General features: G+C 41.9%; 2 protein-coding genes across 2 annotated transcripts; one reads left to right on the top strand and one right to left on the bottom strand.

Annotated features, from left to right (window-relative positions):
* Positions 1–2,591: 2,591 nt before the first annotated feature.
* Positions 2,592–10,414, top strand: LOC110528226 (melanocyte protein PMEL). Its single transcript, XM_021610099.3, has 12 exons — positions 2,592–2,790; positions 5,285–5,380; positions 5,479–5,625; positions 5,766–5,912; positions 6,162–6,323; positions 6,485–6,790; positions 6,923–7,804; positions 7,908–8,087; positions 8,186–8,288; positions 8,415–8,620; positions 8,739–8,829; positions 9,085–10,414. The coding sequence occupies exons 1-12, from the start codon at positions 2,733–2,735 to the stop codon at positions 9,236–9,238; spliced, it is 2,532 nt and encodes an 843-aa protein (XP_021465774.3). The 5' UTR covers positions 2,592–2,732; the 3' UTR covers positions 9,239–10,414.
* LOC110528228 (tubulin alpha chain) lies at positions 10,411–15,143 on the bottom strand. The gene is made up of 4 exons (XM_021610101.3): positions 14,983–15,143; positions 12,529–12,751; positions 12,287–12,435; positions 10,411–12,188 (listed from the first exon to the last, which is right to left on the bottom strand). Exons 1-4 carry the CDS (start codon positions 14,983–14,985, stop codon positions 11,214–11,216), a joined length of 1,350 nt encoding a protein of 449 aa, XP_021465776.2. The 5' UTR covers positions 14,986–15,143; the 3' UTR covers positions 10,411–11,213.
* Between the last annotated feature and the right edge of the window lie 3,477 nt (positions 15,144–18,620).

Here is an 18,620-nt window from a genome sequence, read left to right as displayed (position 1 = left end):
GACAGCAATGTGTGACCTGCATCCAAAATTCTGGCCTACATCTAGTGCTGAATTTCATGTGCTGAAAATGAACCATTGTAGCCTTCATTTGTGTGTAAATGGTAATACTGTATGGACAAAGCCAGGTTAGAGACAGTTTAACGCCTCTTCAGTTGAATGTGTCTTCAGAAACATTATTTTACCAATTTGTGAAAAATGTTTTTCTCACATCATAAACACACAGCTAGTTTCATTCTGGTTTGTGTGGGCTTTGTCTAAGCCAGTGTTCTATGGTGGCATCTTTACTGTGCTGTGCTGTGCAGTGTGGTCGGTCAGGTGCTCTGTGGGAAGAATTTAGTGAGCCATTAGCAATGTTGTTAGCACATGAGGGGTCACATGTAGTGCAGCCTGAACAATCTCACCACCAACGTAAGGCAACTCAAATGGTAAGATCTGTCAGATCTGTCAGCTACATACATATTTCCCATTGAATGCACCTTGTGTAAAAAATAACATGTGGCTTCTATTTTAATCACCCCTTTTCTCTGTAAAACGAGAACTTCCAAGTATCAAGGATTTAAGAATGCAGAGGCCTACTCATACCTGTGTCCATACATAACTGAAGAATTTGTTGATTTGTTTTTTAACCTGATTTGAGTATATATTGAGTTGCATGCATGTTATTTTGTTTTATGGTGTTTTAGTACATTCGGTATTTTTCTTTGTTGTATTGGAAGAATTGTACTCGCTCAACCTTTAAACCTTTGAGCATACTGTAACAAAACAAGGGAGTAGCACGAGGTTCCAAGACAGGATTTGATCCCAGTACCCTAGGGTCCAGAGCCAGACACGTTACCACTGCTCCTAGAAAGCTAGCTCCCTTAGGATAATCGTGCTTATCAATCCCAGGGTCATTACATTACTATGTTTTCCCACACAAACCAAGGTTATGGTATTTTCATTGTGATCCGGTGTTCTCAACCATTGAGACCTTTGTATTTTTACCTCATTAGCTCAATAATGTCTCAAGGTTGTTTGACTGAAATGCTCTGGAATGCAGAAGAAGGACAATGAGCTTCCACAGTAATATAGAGCAAGCACGAGTGTTTCCCAGCGTGTGTGGACTGCTATGAGCGTAGATACTTTGACTTGGTATGAGGCTTAGGGCACTGAAAGGAAGATATGGGGAAAGAGAGGAGTAAAAGGATGCTATTGATTTGCCATCCCCACGCACTCATCTTGTGACCCCCATGCACACAGCTGTATTGTCGGACGTCAGGGCAGGGATGCATGACTACAGCTGAGAGAATTCTTCCAGGCCTTCACATAAGGAACAGACATTACATACAGTACAGTAAATTACATTTGTTTAAAATCGCTGTCAGAATATGATAGATGGTGGTCATATTTAAAACGCGATATTGATGAGAAAAGTTATTAACTGAAGCGAAGTTAGATTAAGTGACATTAAAGCATATGGTATAATGGTGGAGTCATGGAATCTGGCGGAAAATTGTCTTCCCAACATGTCTGGGGAAAATCATCAAAGGAACAAGTGTCAACTTTTGCATAGAAATTGCAAGATTAGAACAAACACATGAATGTAAACTTTAAACGGTCAGATAAGTGACATAAGAGTACAGAGGAAAAGTCTGTTGTTCCTTCATGGTCCTTTTTTTGTTCTCTTCTCCTGGTTACATGGCCAGTGACCCAGCTTTTGACAGTTCCTAATGGGTATAAGGAACATCAATCCACCTCCAACAATTGTATTATGCTTAACAATACCTAACTATGACCTCATATCAAGGACACTACAGAATGGGTTACGTCCTAAAGAGTACACTCTTTCACTACTCGACAGAAATGTAAAAACATTGGATTGGTGTAGGAATGGGCTATAAAGTTTCAATATACAAGTTATTTCCTTTCAAATCCATAAAGGAATGTGAACAAGTGTACACCTCGGGAGAAAGGAGAGATTATTGGGACACACACATTCATTCAATTTCCTAAAGAGAGACCTTTGACCTTTGCAAACTCCATATGCTAGGACAACATCAGCAAAAAAACAGCCAGCCTGCTCAGTGCTCACAGGCTGTAGCAGTAAAGGATGTTCCAGCACTCAGGTAACGTGTGCAATAGGCCCCTCAGTTGCTGTGTATCCTCAGACAACACTCCAACACACTCATCATCCTTACTTTGTGAGCTATTGCTTTTTTTCACACCACAACTACTAGGCCACTAATTCCAGAAGGTTCCCACTATCTGATGAAAATGGGAAACCTAACGTTCTGTACTTGTTAGAGAAAATCATTTTTCCCAAATCTGATAATTTCTTCACTTCAAAATAAATGAAAGTGCGTCGTCAGTGGGAAGATGGCATTACTGATGATTTTTTAAAATGCATTCTGGCATGTGGAAATATGTTTTCTGGATGGATGGTATCACTAAATTAAGGTTAATCCCTATAGCTACTGTAACTATCCAGTTAAACATGTGAAAACATAATAGCATTGCTAACAAAGTGTGTGTCTGTCTATTCACGCAGTTGATTAGAGTGGGAGGGGCTGGTTTGAAGACTTCCTATGATGTCAGAGGTGAGAGGCAAGTTTATGGTAATTTATGGTCCAAGACTCTTTTATAGGGAATCGGACATCCTACCACAAATCTCTCCGGGTGGTGTGTTGTTGGGTTTTTAAGACTAGGACGAGGGTTAGGAACTGGGCAAAGAAGGACACACACAACCACGCACAATGAAGACTGTACTGATAGTACTAATGTTGGCTCTCTTGTCAGCAGCTTTAGGAGCAAGTGAGTATATGGATTATTTTCTGCATGAAAATATCTACTTGATAAAACACAGGTTTCTCCATCCCATCTTTCTTGAATTATGTGCAGTGTTGGAGGAGAGATGTAGCTGAGGTGGGACAGATTGAAATAATGGAAGAGATTATCATTGAGCCTTGCTAAGGACTCACTGAGTAATTAGAAATAATTTAGAATGTCCACAGCTTTCCAGCTGCGTGTGAAATGACATTTGTGCTAGCAATCCCCTTTAGTAGTGACATGTTTGTGTTGTTCTATATTTCCCCAAATATAAACTAATTGCATTTTTTGTATTCCATAAACTCGTACATTTGACTAATCAATACGTACAATATAACTTGTCTGATGATCCGTCAATCATCATGTTATTAATAAGAAACAATAATTAATTTTATAGTTGTTTATACACTAATGGAACTTGGACAAGCTCAACTAACGTAATTATTCAGTAATAGTGAATAACAGTGGTCTCTCTCATATCGTTCAGTTCTGTAATATCTTCAACTTAGTTTGATTGGTTTCTTTTATTCTCAGGGTCTGTGTAGAAACCTGAGCTCTAAAGCCGGAATTTTGGAACACTGTAGGATTAATAATAATCTATGCATTACTCCTCTATACACTGCATATATACTCTACAAATATCTGCATATAGTAAAGCCTTTCAATACCTGGTGAATATACAGGACTACCAGTGTCTGAAATTACAACATTTTCAAAGAGTATACCAGTACAATCTTCTACGTAATAACATCATTTGTGCAAAGAATTTCATAATAAGATCCTGAGTAAATGCACAGTAAGTTTTGACATGAGCTCATCATACAGTTCATTTTGGTATCACATATTACCAACATTTTGGTAAAACATTTGGTAATTAATAATCATTAATCTCACCCCAGCAAGATTTCAAACACGGTGTTATATACATTAAAATAGCATTTCCAAAAACTACTGACATAGTGTGGCACAGATTACATGCTCGTAGTCAAGGATAGCGCAATCACATGCCAAGTTGTCTGCACTCCAAGCCCTAAAACTCTAATGTGTATCCTGGAGTTTCAATAGTAAGGGGAACACTTTATCTCAGCTCTCAACAATAAAATAGATTAACTATATTTTCCCCAGAGGGAACATCAGTACTAATGTTCGAATTTCACTATCAATCATGCAGTTCAAAGTGTATTATTGTTATCTAAGTTTATCTAGCAATCTAGCAATGTGTTGCATCTGATGGATATCAAACCAAATCACAAACTGTAATTCACTTGGTAGGAGATATTGGTGTTTTCATCAGAAATCAGTTTGAAGTGTGACGATCTGATTAATGACTGCACACGATAATGGTATTATGGCTCGTCATTATGAATTAGAGCTTTAGGAATTTGCATTCCTGAGGTTGTTGAAGCTGAGTGTGACTGAACAGTATCATATGGGGAATACAAGGGGCTCACAATAACGGAAGATAATGTAGGTGTTGAGGTTTCCTAAATTCTTAACAAACTCGTGCACGCACGCACGCACGCACGCACACACACACACACACACACACACACACACACACACACACACACACACACAGGAACAACAGTTGGAGAATAAGGCCGCACTAATGTCTGAGCTCCACAGAGGCTCCCCTCATTTCAGCAGTTGGGATTACAGCTGCCTGCGCTCAGCTGACAGTCACATGAAAGGGATTGAGGGGGATTGCAGGGTCCGTGTGACTCACCCCCACCTCGCTCCCTCCTCCCCCTTCCACAACCATCAAAGAAATACCTGAACTACTCACCACCGCTATCTACATGTCAAACTGTTATAAACTTTCAGTAAAATGTTGGTAAATGTCTTTGTACACACCCCATCATACGCCCATATCCCAAACTGTAGTGTTATGATAATAACTTTTCCTCTACCCAGGGTAGGAAACAGGGCAGAGAATACTTCCCCGTATAATCATGTGGTCATAAAATACAATAGCCACGGCTGCATTTTAGTAAAGAAGGGTCAGATACTGTAGATTTGGAGATAAATCGATTTTAGAACAGTAGAAATTGTCAACATTTTCAATAAGCATTTGAGTCGGTCTGAGTAGGAGATCTTCGCATGACATTCACCAAAAGACATTATAAAAGTAAATGCTATTTAATTAGCTTGGTAGGTAATGAGTTCTGGGTGCCAGGATCCTGATCCTAAAAGAGCATTTTCAACCTCAGATTTACGTCTAGATTTAGTAGTGCAGTGGTTAACTGGTCTTACAAACAGATTTTCCGTTAGCGTTTTTGCTGATTCCTATTGGCAATACCTCACTATACCTACTGGAGATGCTAAATAACTGATAAAACCTCAATAATATGATTCATATGAATGGATAACATCTCCTGTAGGAGTAGAAGTTCACTATGTCAAAGTCTGATCAACAAAAACAATTAGGAGAACGAGAGGAAAATTACCCTAAAACTAAAAACCTCTTTATTTTTTTCAGAGCCTAAAACTCGCTTTACACACTACCGCTCATGGAACTCAGGAATATATCCAGTGTGGAAAGATGGGGACTCCCGATACAGAGACTGTTGGACTGGTGGGTTCTCACTTTATTGCACTTTTTTATAGATCAATCACTTAATATAGAAACATTAACCACTTTCTATTGATGTATTTATCACGTTCTGTCACCAGGTGGAGAAGTTACATTCGATGTGAAAAATGATGCACCCACCCTGACTGGCGCAAAGGCAACCTTTAACATCGACCTTCGCTTCCCATCAAACCAGACAGTGCTTCCTGATGGACAGGTGGTGTGGGCGCGTAACTGCACTGTCAATGGTGAGCTCTTCTTCCAAATTCAACCACTATACCATACCCCACTGACCCCACAGTTTTGTTGTTGGTCCTATAGGCCTACAGGCTTTTTCTGGTGTCCCTAACCTTTTATGTTAACTGGGTGTGGTGTTCCTCTGCTACAGGAACACAGTACCGTCAAGGCCAGGCTGTGTATCCCGACCAGGTCTCTGGTCCTTCAGGAGAGTACAGCGGAGTCTTCCCTGATGGCACCCCCTTCACTGGGAGCGCAGACAGGAAACCACACTACGTGTTTGTGTGGAAGACATGGGGTAAGGACAGCTCTTTCATTTACAGACATTCATGTGAGAAAATGCTAACACAATAACACAATGATTTCTGGTATTTACAGAGCTGTGCACAGTGTGCACTGTGAAATCATTCCTTTCATAAGAGGGTTGAAAGGACTAATGAAGCAGCTAATGTTCTTGGGAGTTTTGTCAACACAAGATTTGATCATCAGGCTGTTCATTTTTATAAGCGCTGCTGGTTTTTCTAACTACTGCTGCTTTGTATCCCAGGACGTTACTGGCAGGTGGCGGATGGGACCTCCTCCTCTCTCACCATCGGCACAGACAATGTGCCCCTAGGCTCTTACAACATGGAAGTAGTCATCTACCACTGCCGTGGCAAGGACAAGTTCATCCCTCTGGGCTATGCCTCCACAACCTTCTCCATCACAGGTGGGCAGCTGGAACCACAAAATCTTATTTAAACCAAAATTCAACCAACCCTAATTTGACTTCAATTGATCATTTTAAATCATTTGAATTGACTCTCACAAACCTTCACAGCATTGATGTCACAACGTGACATCTTTTGCCTTTGCTTTGTGCCTCCCCAGACCAGATCCCCTTCGCAGTGTCACTGACTCAAATTAACGATGTGAACGAGGCTGACCAGAGCTTCATCCAGAATCGGGCCATTGCCTTTAGCATCAGCCTCCACGACCCCAGCCAGTACCTCAGCGCCTCAGACGTCACCTTTAACTGGGACTTTGGTGACAACAGTGGCACCCTCATCTCCAGGGAGCACCAGGTCACACATACATACCTCAACACCGGCACATACAGGCCTCAGGTGGTCCTGATGGCAAGCATCCCCAACGGCTGTGACACACCTGCAGACCCCACCGCTGCCAGCCCCACTGGTGAGAGACATCGATTTTCTATTTTACAGCGAATCCATTTATTGGGTCCAATCTTCCCTTTTCAAAAGTCAATGCTTATTCAGTGTATATAACAATCATAACTGTTGCCTTTCTTCTTGTGTTTTCAACCAGTGATGCCTATGGATCCCTCCGGTGCTCCTGCCGTTGTTATGGTGGTCTCTACCCCAAGGGCAGCTCCAGCTGACATCGCCCTGGATGTGCCTGCCTCTGAAGTTGCCCCTGCTGAGGCTGCCGACACAGCTGCAGCTGACGCTGATGCCACAGACACAGATGCAGCTGCAGCCGAAAACCCAGCCATAGCTGAAAGCACAGACTCAGCCGCAGCCGAAACTGCAGTCGAAGCCGGTGCCACAGCTGAAGCAGCACCCACAGCTGACGACGCAGCCGCAGAGGGAGTCGAGGTGGTTGCCTCAGCAGCAGATGATCCAGCCGTCATCCCTGCAACAGAGGACCCTGCCTCTGACCCTGCAGTAGAAGCCGATGCCACAGCAGAAGACACGGCTGCTGCAGCCATTGAGGTCCCTGCCCCTGTGCCAGCTGTGGAGGGAGCCACAGCTGCCTCCGTCACCCCAGCAACTGAAGAGGCTGTTGATGCTGATGCAGCTGCCGAAACAGCAGTGGTAGATGCGACGGCTGCAGATGTGCCCGCCATCAACGCTGCTGCTTCAGTTGCTCCAGTTGCAGAGGGAGAAGAGGCCACAGTGGATCTGACGGCCACAGTCCTCTCAGAGGTCCCAGCTGTAGCCACCGTTACACCCGTGGAGGAGGCAACCGTAGTGGCCGATGCTGAGGTGGTGGCTGAGGTTGCGGCTGCAACAGAGGTGGTCCAGGTCGAGACGGTGGCCCCTGCTGTTAACGTCATTGTTCTTGCCGCCACGGAGGCTGCAGCTGTGGTGGAGGTGGTGCCAGCTGAACTTGCTCTTGAGGCCGAGGCAGAGCTAGAAGCAGAGGTCGTAGAGACAGTGAATGAGGTTGCAGCTGATGCCACTGCAGGTAATCAGTTACTTAGTTACTTAGTCATTCTGTATACAAACAAAAACATGATTTTAGCCATTTCATAATATTATTAACTTACTCTATTTTTGTTCCTCTTCAGTGCCAGCAGCAGTGACTGCTCCAGTGGAGAGTGAGGTAGCAGCAGAGGCTGAGATAGAGGCAGGCACAGAGACACAGGTGGCTCTTGTTGTGGCTAAAAGACAGGCTCCTGAACTTACAGCGGCTGACAACTGTATGATATACCGCTATGGCTCCTTCTCGACCGCTGTGGACGTTGTCCGTAAGTCCACATATGTCCAGATACTGTAGTCACAATTGAGATGTAAAATGCAGGTGATGGTTGCTAATAATGACCTCTCAATCGATCTCATTTCTCAGAGGGTATTGAGAGTGTGGAGATCACCCAGGTGGCCAACGTGGTGTCTCTGGCCACTGAGGTTGTGCAGAATGCTGTGGACCTGACCATCACCTGCCAGGGGAGGTGAGTAGCCAACTAGCAGTGGAAACAGGACCCAAGGAACCGTGCACATTCCTATTGAAATGAGTATTTTGAACATTGCCATCACCTGCACTTTATATCTCCACCTTCTTTTTACATATTACATAGCCTGCCCAATGAAGTGTGCACCATCATCTCGGATGAAGACTGCATCACGCCCGTGGAGACCATCTGTAGCAACGTGACACCCTCCCCAGATTGTCAGATGATCCTTCGCCAGTTCTTCAACGACTCTGGAGTGTTCTGCATCAACGTGTCCCTGACCAATGATGTTAGTCTGGCTGTGGCCAGTGCTAAAGTTAGTGTGACTGTGGGTGAGTGAAATTAACCAACATGTACATAAAAATTAATTAACTGTAAAATCTTTTCCATTTGACATTTCACTGATCGTGGAGTGTACCATACCTTCCTCGAAATGTGTTGTGGTTGCAGGCTCCAACTCCTCCCCAGCAGGCACTGTGGCCGCGGTTCTGGGTGTCATGGTCCTTGTCTGTGTTGCTGGTGCCATTGCTTTGACCTACAAGTGAGTGAAAGACAGTTCTAACCACCGTAAAAGTCAACAAAGTCACACACTTCCTGGTTTCTCCAAATTGATAATTGATTTTTGATCCACAAAAACTAGTGGTCCACTGAAGATAATTCCACATTATATCCCATGCCATTTCTATCTAAATAAATCATTCATTTTGAAATATTATGTGCGGTTTTATACAATATAATGCACATCTTATTTTTTAACTGTAGCATGAATGCCAGCTAACTTGTGTTTTTCAACCAGGCGGTTTAACCAATACCGTCCACTGAGGGAGGACTCAACTGGCGGCAGCATGGGAAGCTCTGGAAACACGTCTGTGCCAATGCTGCTGTGGAACCTTCTGAGCCGACAGTCACCAGGAGAAAGAAGCCCACTGCTTCAGGGAAGGGTGGTGTGAAAACTCATAACCATCTGCACTGATAAAGCACCCACTCATGCATGTTAACACTTAAATATCACTCAGAGGCACACATCCACTCAGTAACTCTGAAATACGCATATACATGTTAACACATTGCAGACTCAGACACACACAGTCACCCTAATGCAGAGACAAAATGCAACAAGAACAAGCAGTTGTATTCTGTATTGTTACACTGAAAGCAACTTTAATAAAAAACTATAATGTATTAGAAATGTATACATTTTCAACACAGAACAAAAAAGAAACCCCAAAAGCCAAAATAATGTGTTTGTTTCTGCCGTTGCATCACTTGTGACAAAATATTATATTTATTTTGACCCACATACTTTTTTTATTTAAGAAAAGAAAAACTGATGAACGTTTACAAAAATGTAGCAATTTATGCTGTGCTTTTTCTGTTATTACTCACTCTTCCTTAGAATGTAATCATAATGACTGCCTCTTGGAACCTTCCAACACATTCATTTTCTTTGTTAACTGGTCTAATTTGAATTGCCCAAAAAAATCACAGCACTGTGATATAACATATATAATGTCACCCCAAAAACAAGCATTAAAATGTAAATTATGTAAGAATCTTCAACTACCGGTATACCTTCACATTTTCCTAGTCCTATCTAAGCTTGCATTCTTGCTTTTGTCCTCCATGCCCTTACTAAACTAGCACTGATTTTCCTGTCCAAAGATCAAGAAATGTAAGTGCGTTGAGTGGTTTATTATTGATGTGAGTCTTGATGTCTATTCAGAATTGAACTGTTTTGGGTGTTATCATTACATTGCCACCAATAAAGAGGAGGAACCCATTCCTGAAGCAGAACAGAGGTTTGGCCACAGGGTGGCATAGTAAAAGTACTGTAGCATTGAAAGGAATTGAGTGAAGTCTAAGGAAAATAGAGGTATTGAAGGAAAGTCCATGCAAATTATAGAGCTCTAATTGTCACCACAATCAATACTCAATACTAAAGCTGTCTCTTCTTACTGTAAACCAGTTGATGTCAGAAGTAAGATATGATTTACATGATTAAATCTAAAGAACAAGCTATTGCTTTTACGTTATGCATTTCAGATAAAAAATGATATAAAAAGAACCATGGGGAAAATGCAATGATGTGTCGGTTTGGGATAAATAAAAAGAAAGGCACAACTCTATTCCGTTAAAATGTTAATTTAATTTGCTTTTGATTCTGTTGACATTGCTCAACATTTCTGTTGACATTTTCTGTAGAACTATGTAACAATATGTACGTACATGGTTATTACATTGCAATAATAATAGTTATTATTTATTCTTGGGAAATACTGTGATAAGTCCTGGTGAGTAGCTGATGAAGATCCATTGAATTTAGTTGAAAATGTAAAAAAAAAAATGTAAGTAATTTATTATATATCAAAGTCAGAAGAGGACAGAAAGTTGCAGTGTAAAACTGTAAAAAGTAAAACCATTGCAACACCATAACATTCCCTGAACACAATTACAGCATATTTCCTTAACCATTTTCGGTGCCAACGAACATCATGGCATTTACATTTTAGTCATTTAGCAGACCCTCTTTTCAGAGAAATTAGGGTTAAGTGCCTTGCTCAAGGGCTCATTGACACATTTTCTTTCGCCTGGTTGCTCTTAATCGCTAGGCTACCTGCCACCCTATCTATGATGTGTGACAGTGCTTGCTAGCAATTTCCAACACTAATAAGGAAAGTTGAGCCATATTAACTTGTAACCAGTGATTAGCTTGCTTGTGATTTAACTAGGGCGGCAGAGTAGCCTAGTGGTTAGTAACCGAAAGGTTGCAAGTTCGAATCCCTGACAAGGTACAAATCTGTCGTTCTGCACCTGAACAAGGCAGTTAACCCACTGTTCCTAGGCCATCATTGTAAATAAGAATTTGTTCTTAACTGACTTGCCAAGTTAAATAAAGGTCAAATAAAAAGGGTGAATCAATTCACTTTAATACTCCTCTCCCTCCTCCTCTCCCTCAATGGAATCGACACCCACCTCTTCATAATCTTTCTCCAGGGCAGCCATGTCCTCCCTGGCCTCAGAGAACTCTCCCTCCTCCATACCCTCACCTACGTACCAGTGCACAAAAGCACGCTTGGCGTACATCAGGTCAAACTTGTGGTCAAGACGGGCCCAGGCCTCTGCCACTGCAGTGGTGTTGCTAAGCATGCACACAGCCCTCTGGACCTTGGCCAGATCTCCACCAGGTACCACAGTTGGCGGCTGGTAGTTGATACCAACCTTGAAACCAGTTGGGCACCAGTCTACAAACTGGATGGAGCGTTTTGTTTTGATGGTGGCAATGGCAGCATTTACATCTTTGGGCACAACGTCGCCACGGTACAGCAGACAGCAGGCCATGTACTTGCCGTGACGTGGGTCACATTTCACCATCTGATTTGCTGGCTCAAAGCAAGCATTTGTGATCTCAGACACTGAGAGCTGCTCATGGTAAGCCTTCTCTGCCGAGATCACTGGGGCATAGGTGGCCAGCGGGAAGTGGATACGGGGGTAGGGCACCAAGTTGGTCTGGAACTCTGTCAGATCAACATTGAGGGCACCATCGAATCGGAGGGATGCAGTGATGGAGGACACAATCTGACTGATCAACCTGTTAAGATTAGTGTAGGAGGGACGCTCGATATCAAGGTTCCTGCGGCAGATGTCATAGATGGCCTCATTGTCTACCATGAAAGCACAATCAGAGTGCTCCAGGGTGGTGTGTGTGGTCAGGATGGCGTTGTAGGGCTCAACAACGGCTGTGGACACCTGGGGAGCTGGGTAGATGGAGAACTCAAGTTTGGACTTCTTGCCATAGTCAACAGACAAGCGCTCCATCAACAGGGAGGTGAAACCAGAACCGGTGCCACCTCCGAAGCTGTGGAAGACCAGGAAGCCCTGGAGGCCAGTGCACTGGTCAGCCTGGAGAGAGAGGGAGGAGAGATGTTTCAGATCATTATGGTTGGATAAAGATAGAGATTGTACAGAGATGCAGAGTGTATGTTAATAAGAGTTGTCACCAGTTTGCGGGTCCTGTCCAGAACAAAGTCAATAATCTCTTTGCCGATGGTGTAATGCCCACGGGCGTAGTTGTTGGCTGCATCCTCCTTCCCAGTGATCAGCTGCTCAGGGTGGAAGAGCTGGCGGTATGTTCCTGTGCGCACCTCATCTGGAGAAATAAATACTTGTTAGCTTTTCCCAAGACTAAGGAGATAGACCAATGTTAACAGAATGTCATTGTTTCAAGACAAAGTGATCTTACCGATGACAGTGGGTTCCAGATCTACAAACACAGCCCTGGGGACGTGCTTTCCAGCTCCAGTCTCACTGAAGAAGGTGTTGAAGGAGTCGTCTCCTCCTCCAATGGTCTTGTCACTGGGCATCTGACCGTCCGGCTGGATCCCGTGCTCCAGACAGTAGAGCTCCCAGCAGGCATTGCCAATCTGGACGCCAGCCTGACCCACATGGATGGAGATACACTCACGCTAGAGAAAGAGGAGAGAGAGCAATTGAATTGGATCCCACTGCACACATCAAGGTAAATGTTAATGATGTCACCAAAGCGTTCTCATGTGTATTTATAGCATCAAAATAGTATCCACTCTCCATAATGTCTAATCCAATGCAAATTAGATTCTTGCACTCTTTTCATTTAGTATATTACTAATTTATTAGGATCCCCATTAGCTTTTGCTAAAGCGGCAGCTACTCTTCCTGAAGGGTGAACTGAAATTCAGTAAGGTTGCATTTTCACGCACTGCAGCTATTCCACACAATCATCCCTACTGTTCTGAGAGCATACATGGCATTGAGAAAGTGGGAAAAATGGGAATTGTGCCATTTAAAGGTACTGCCCTGAGACTGAAGTCTGCAGGAGAGAGAGGATCAAAAGCTGCAGCATGGGCTGAACCATGATGAATCACGCAACCATCCCCCCTCCTCCCTCACACTCCTCCCCTTCCCCCTTCCCTTCCTCCCTCCAGCTACACCCTACTGTTCCCAAGGGATTTTCTTGCATATGTCCGTTGCTAAGCAACTGGGCACTGGCAGGAAACCGTTTGTGGTTTTGCAAAGGAAGGGGTGGTTTGTGCACTTTCCATAAAAATGTATGATTTAGATTTGTCTATAATGTGCATACACCTAGGGACACTCCACAGCTATGGCGCTCTATAATATCTATAGGTCATTGTACAGAACTACCTGCAGATATTTTCACCAATCCGAAGGCTATTTGATTTTGCTCTAGGGCAAATCACTCACATCTCATGTTGCAAAATGGAATACACTACAGATTCTACAGTGCATATATTTAACAGTAATGCCTTTAAAGAAATAGTAGCCTTTTATGTGCAGCGAGTACACTTCAACCGGCGACTGTTATATCAAATTTGCTTCTCTCTGGTTGGAAAGAAGCTGCCTGGAGAGCTAATCTAAACATGAACATGGAAAGACCAGGGTGCAGCGGGCTACAATGGCCTATACACAAATCCATATGAAAAAAGACCACCTCAGAGAAAGATCTTAACCCTTAGCCCTCCCCCTGTCAGGTGTCATTCTGGAGACCATATGCACCAGCAGAAATTAAGGATGAAAAAGCTCCCCACCAGCCCCCATTGATTAACTACTAAGGTTCACCTAAGTCTGTTATTTTCCTATATAGGCTACTTCCCTCGGAAAATAAAGAGTTAGATCATTTAAAATGGCCATTGGAACGTCAATATTGATTAAACTGTTCTACAGTAACTGTAATAGTTTGTTAACATTGGTTTGTTTCTAGAACTGTTCGGTACATTTGATCAATGTGATCCCTTTTCTGCCTATTTCATTCACCTTGCCTTGTATCGCTTTAAGGCTAATGTATGCGCACCATTGGAAATTTGAGGGAGGCCAACAGAATGTGTAAACATCCACCGGTGCCTTCTAGTCAAAATCAAATTAACGCATCAAATTTACCTAGAGTAGTTTATAGCACACCGCATATTATAGACTATAGCCTAACATTGATGGCTATAGTACTAGATATTAAACTACCAGAATGTGTCAAAATGCTAACTATCAGAAAAAATCTCTTCTCAACGTAATAGTCTACATGTCAAGGTGGGCGCGCCTCACACGATCATGAAAATGCAGTCAATCAAGGCGACAGAGGTTTGGTTGATGAGATCTGGAATGTTCTTCTATCCCCGGTTCGTTAACGCCTTTTTAAAAATATTTGGTAGTCAAACTTGAACTTAGTAGTATTTTATAATAGCAAATTATATTCAAATGACAATTAAGGCTAAGATAATTCGTCTGTATCGTCCTCGGTCCGTAGCCCGCCAAAGGTAAAGGGAATCAACTCACGTCAATCACCCGAGCTTTCCTTTTCGTAAAGCACAATGTAACCAATTTTTCAATTGAATCGACATGAGCATCTTCACTATATGAATTTGTAATAAACATACAATTGAAAATAAGGTTCTATAGGCAATAGTGTGTTTCTTTGACAGTTTGAAGCATATCCTATCATATTATGGTGGTCAAATACATCAGTGACCACTTATTTCAGCCACAATATGAATGTAGCCATATACTTACTATATGAAACAAAATGTAAGGCAATGTAACGAGATTGATGGAGGGGATGAGTAGCTAGCACCACCATGAGTAAAATGAGAGATGAACACACAACATAAATAAATAAACAGACAACTTTCTAAATGTAAACTGTACTCACCATTTTTTACTGATGGATATGAGTTTTAGAGAAATATAAAAAATAAAAAAAAGTTTAAAATTTTTTCTATTCGGTTGAGAGAGAAGTTACTTTATCCGACAGTTAAGAGTCGATGTAGTAACTGATCTTAAACACTGTGGCGCGCTAGTATTTGTAGAATCGCAAGGGGGCTGAGCCAGCAACATTAATAAATTAGGAAGAGGAGAGGATCTCGACAGCGTGCCTAGGCATGAGGCCTTTGGTGAGAGAGATCCAAGCAGCAGACAGCCTTGTGAAATCAGTGCATTGGTCCTGTTTGTTGTTTTCGCAAGATTTTGCCACATAATTTATTGCAGTGAAAGGAGTACCATATGGTCAGCATATACAGTACCTTCAGAAACTATTCACCGGTTTTGACTTTTTCCACAGTTTGTTGTGTTACAGCCTTCATTTAAAATGGATTAAATTGAGATGTGTTGGTCACTGGCCAACACACAATACCACATAATGTCAAAGTGGAATTATGTTTTTGACATTTTTACAAATTAATTTAAAAAATGTAAGCTAAAATGTCTTGAGTCAATAAGTATCCATCCCCTTTGTAATGACATGTCTAAATAAGTTGCATGGACTCACTCCCTCATCTCTATACAATTATCTGTAAGGTCCCTGAGTCGAGCAGTGAATTTCAAATACAGATTCAACCACAAAGACCAGGGAGGTTTGTCATTACCTCACAAAGAAGGGCAACTATTGGTAGATGGGTAAAAATGCATTGAATATCCATTTGAGTATGGTGAAATGATTAATTACACTTTGGATGGTGTATCAATACCCAGTCACTACAAAGATACAGGCATCCTTCCTAACTCAGTTACCAGAGTGGAAGGAAGCCAATGGTGACTTTAAAACAGTTACAGAGTTTAACAGCTGTGAAAGAAGAAAACTGATAATGGATCAACAACATTGTAGTTACTCCTCAAGACTAACCCAATTGACAGAGTAAAAATAAGTAAACCTGTACAGAATAAAAATATTCCAAAACATGCATCCTGTTTGCAACAAGGCACTAAAGCAGTACTGCAAAAAAAATGTGGCAGTGCAATTCACTTTTTGTCCTGAATACAAAGTGCTATGTTTGGGGCAAATCCAATACAGGACATTACTGAGTACCACTCTCCATATTTTAAAGCATAGTGGTGGCTGCATCATGTTATGGGTATGCTTGTAATTGTTAAGGACTGGGGAGTTTTTGGGGGGTTAAACATAAATGGAATAGAGCTAAGCACGTAAAATCCTAGAGAAAAACCTGGTTCAGTGTGCTTTCCAACAGACACTGGGTTACAAATTCACCTTTCAGCAGGACAATAACCTAAAACACAAGGCCAAATATACACTGGAGTTGCTTACGAAGAAGACAGTGAATGTTCCTGAGTGGCCAAGTTACAGTTTTGACTTAAATCTACTTGAAAATCTATGGCAATACCAGAAAATGGTTGTCTAGCAATGATCAACAACCAATTTGTCAAGAGCTTTGAGGAGCTTAATGGGCAAATGTTGAACAATCAAGGTACCCAGAAAAACTCACAGCTGTAATCGTTACCAAAGGTGCTTCTACAAAGTATTGACTCAGGTGTGTGAACATATGTATTGAAAATGTATTTCATTTTCAATACATTTGCAAAAAATGATAAAAACATGTTTTCACTTTGTATAGTTTGTAGATGGGTGAGGGGAATAAAGCAATTACATGTATTTTGAATTCAGGCTGTAACCTAATGCTGAAAGAAAGAAATCATATTTCTCTGTTTTGTTCCCAATACAAAATAAACATTTGTTGTATAATTTTACTGCAAGAAATGCATAATACTGCAGGATGTATTATTATATAGTTATTCTATTATGCTACACATGAGAGGTTCTAGGCCTACTGTCAGTGTCCAGATTTCAGTTAATATTCCATTTAACCCATATGAACTTAAATTAGGAATATTCTGTTTATTCATGGATACAGGGATACTCTTGAGCGGGATATCAAAGGTGCATGTAAACAGCTTATCCCAAATAAGATTTTAAGCGGGATATGAGCTGCTATCCGGAATACTGTGTGTATGTAAACGTGGTCATTGGCTAGGGTCTGGTTTCAATGATGGACTCTATTGGCAAAGAGGAACTACGTAACTGCCTATGTCGACAAGGGAAAATGTTTTATTCCGGGTACTCTCCCACCAAATCACGAGGCAGACATGTCAGAACCAAAGTTGCTGGCAAAACCCTTGCAGTAGTTTTAATTAAGTTAGTTGGAAGCTACTTGCAAAATACCCCCATTAAAAATAAGCTTTATGGTCTCCATCTTCCTAGATACTATTTTGTATTTTATTCAAGCGAATAAAGTAGTGACGTAGGCAGTGATGTAGTTCTTCTATGCCAACCAGAGACTAGTCACTGTTGCCTGGGATCGGGTTTTTGAGACTAGCCTTTAAGCATCTTGCTGCAGAGTTAAGTAGGCTACATGGGTAAACATAAATAACCAAGGGAAACCCAGCTTTTCTGGATCCCTGCTAAGCCATTAGAGAGCACCACATTCAACATTCAGGTTCTACTAGCAGATGTTACCAATTGCCCATTGTCTGCCACATACCCTGCAGAGCCTCACACAAAGCCATGCATAAACATCACTAGCCCACATTCACCATTATCACTCAGTTTGGTTTTTATGTTGCCATGTGTATTGACTTCTGTCATATTTAGTGCCACCACAAATGCAAAGTTTATCTTTGTTCAGCATTCATACACATACTAGGGCGGCACACAATTGGCCCAGTGTGGTCCGGGTTAGAGTTGTCACGGCCGTCGAATGACGTAGACCAAAGCGCAGCATGGTGAGCGTACATATTCCTTTTTATTAGGAAGATGCCGCCAAAAACAATACAAAAACAACTGCGAAGCTTAAGGGCTATGTGCCACAAACAAAGTTAACTACCCACAAAGACAGGTGGGGAAAAAGTGCTGCCTAAGTATGGTTCCCAATCAGAGACAACGACAGACAGCTGTCCCTGATTGAGAACCATACCGGCCAAAACAAGGAAATACAAAACATAGAAAATACAACATAGAATGCCCACCCCACATCACACCCTGACCTGGTCAGGGCGTGACAAGACTTTGGCCGGGGTAGGCCGTCATTGTAAATAAGATTTTTTTCTTAACTGGCTTGCCTAGTTAAATAAAGGTTAAAAAAAAACTGTTCCTGTCATATTCTCCCATAGATTATCATCAAAGCCTTGTGGTGGCAATAGATTAATTGTATAGGTCTCCTCATGTTTCAGGAGGAAAATATATATATATATATATATATATATATTTTTTTTTTTTTTCCTCATAACAGCATACTTCCTGACGATAAATAAGATTGGCATGCACCTGCTAACATACACTAAGAGCAGTTAGGCTATTTATTTATTCATGCTCGACATCTTGATATTTAGTATCTTGATACTATGTTTTGGACAATCCTAAAGGGGAAGAAAGTGTAAGTGCTCCATCTGTCTGTAATTGCTGAGTTGGGATGGCATGCAAGTCAGGCAGATGGGCAGGGAGGGGCAGTCAGGACAATCTGATGCAGCTGTCTCTTTCAAACACAGCCCCCATCTCCTCCT

The sequence above is a fragment of the Oncorhynchus mykiss genome, chromosome 7 (genome assembly GCF_057628025.1).
Source record: "Oncorhynchus mykiss isolate SJ-2025 chromosome 7, ASM5762802v1, whole genome shotgun sequence".
Lineage (NCBI taxonomy): Eukaryota > Metazoa > Chordata > Actinopteri > Salmoniformes > Salmonidae > Oncorhynchus > Oncorhynchus mykiss.
Note: the sequence above shows the minus strand (reverse complement) of the source record. Positions and strands in the feature narration are given on the sequence as shown.

Excerpts from the sequence above, each read along its gene's own strand:
- LOC110528228 (XM_021610101.3), bottom strand. Across the intron at positions 12,436-12,528 it reads TCTGGAACCCACTGTCATCG|ATGAGGTGCGCACAGGAACA; the intron begins GTAAGATCACTT and ends TTATTTCTCCAG. Across the intron at positions 12,189-12,286 it reads TGGACAGGACCCGCAAACTG|GCTGACCAGTGCACTGGCCT; the intron begins GTGACAACTCTT and ends CTCTCTCTCCAG.
- LOC110528226 (XM_021610099.3), top strand. The coding sequence starts at position 2,733 with ATGAAGACTGTACTGATAGTACTAATGTTGGCTCTCTTGTCAGCAGCT. Across the intron at positions 5,381-5,478 it reads ATACAGAGACTGTTGGACTG|GTGGAGAAGTTACATTCGAT; the intron begins GTGGGTTCTCAC and ends TTCTGTCACCAG. Across the intron at positions 8,289-8,414 it reads ACCATCACCTGCCAGGGGAG|CCTGCCCAATGAAGTGTGCA; the intron begins GTGAGTAGCCAA and ends CATATTACATAG.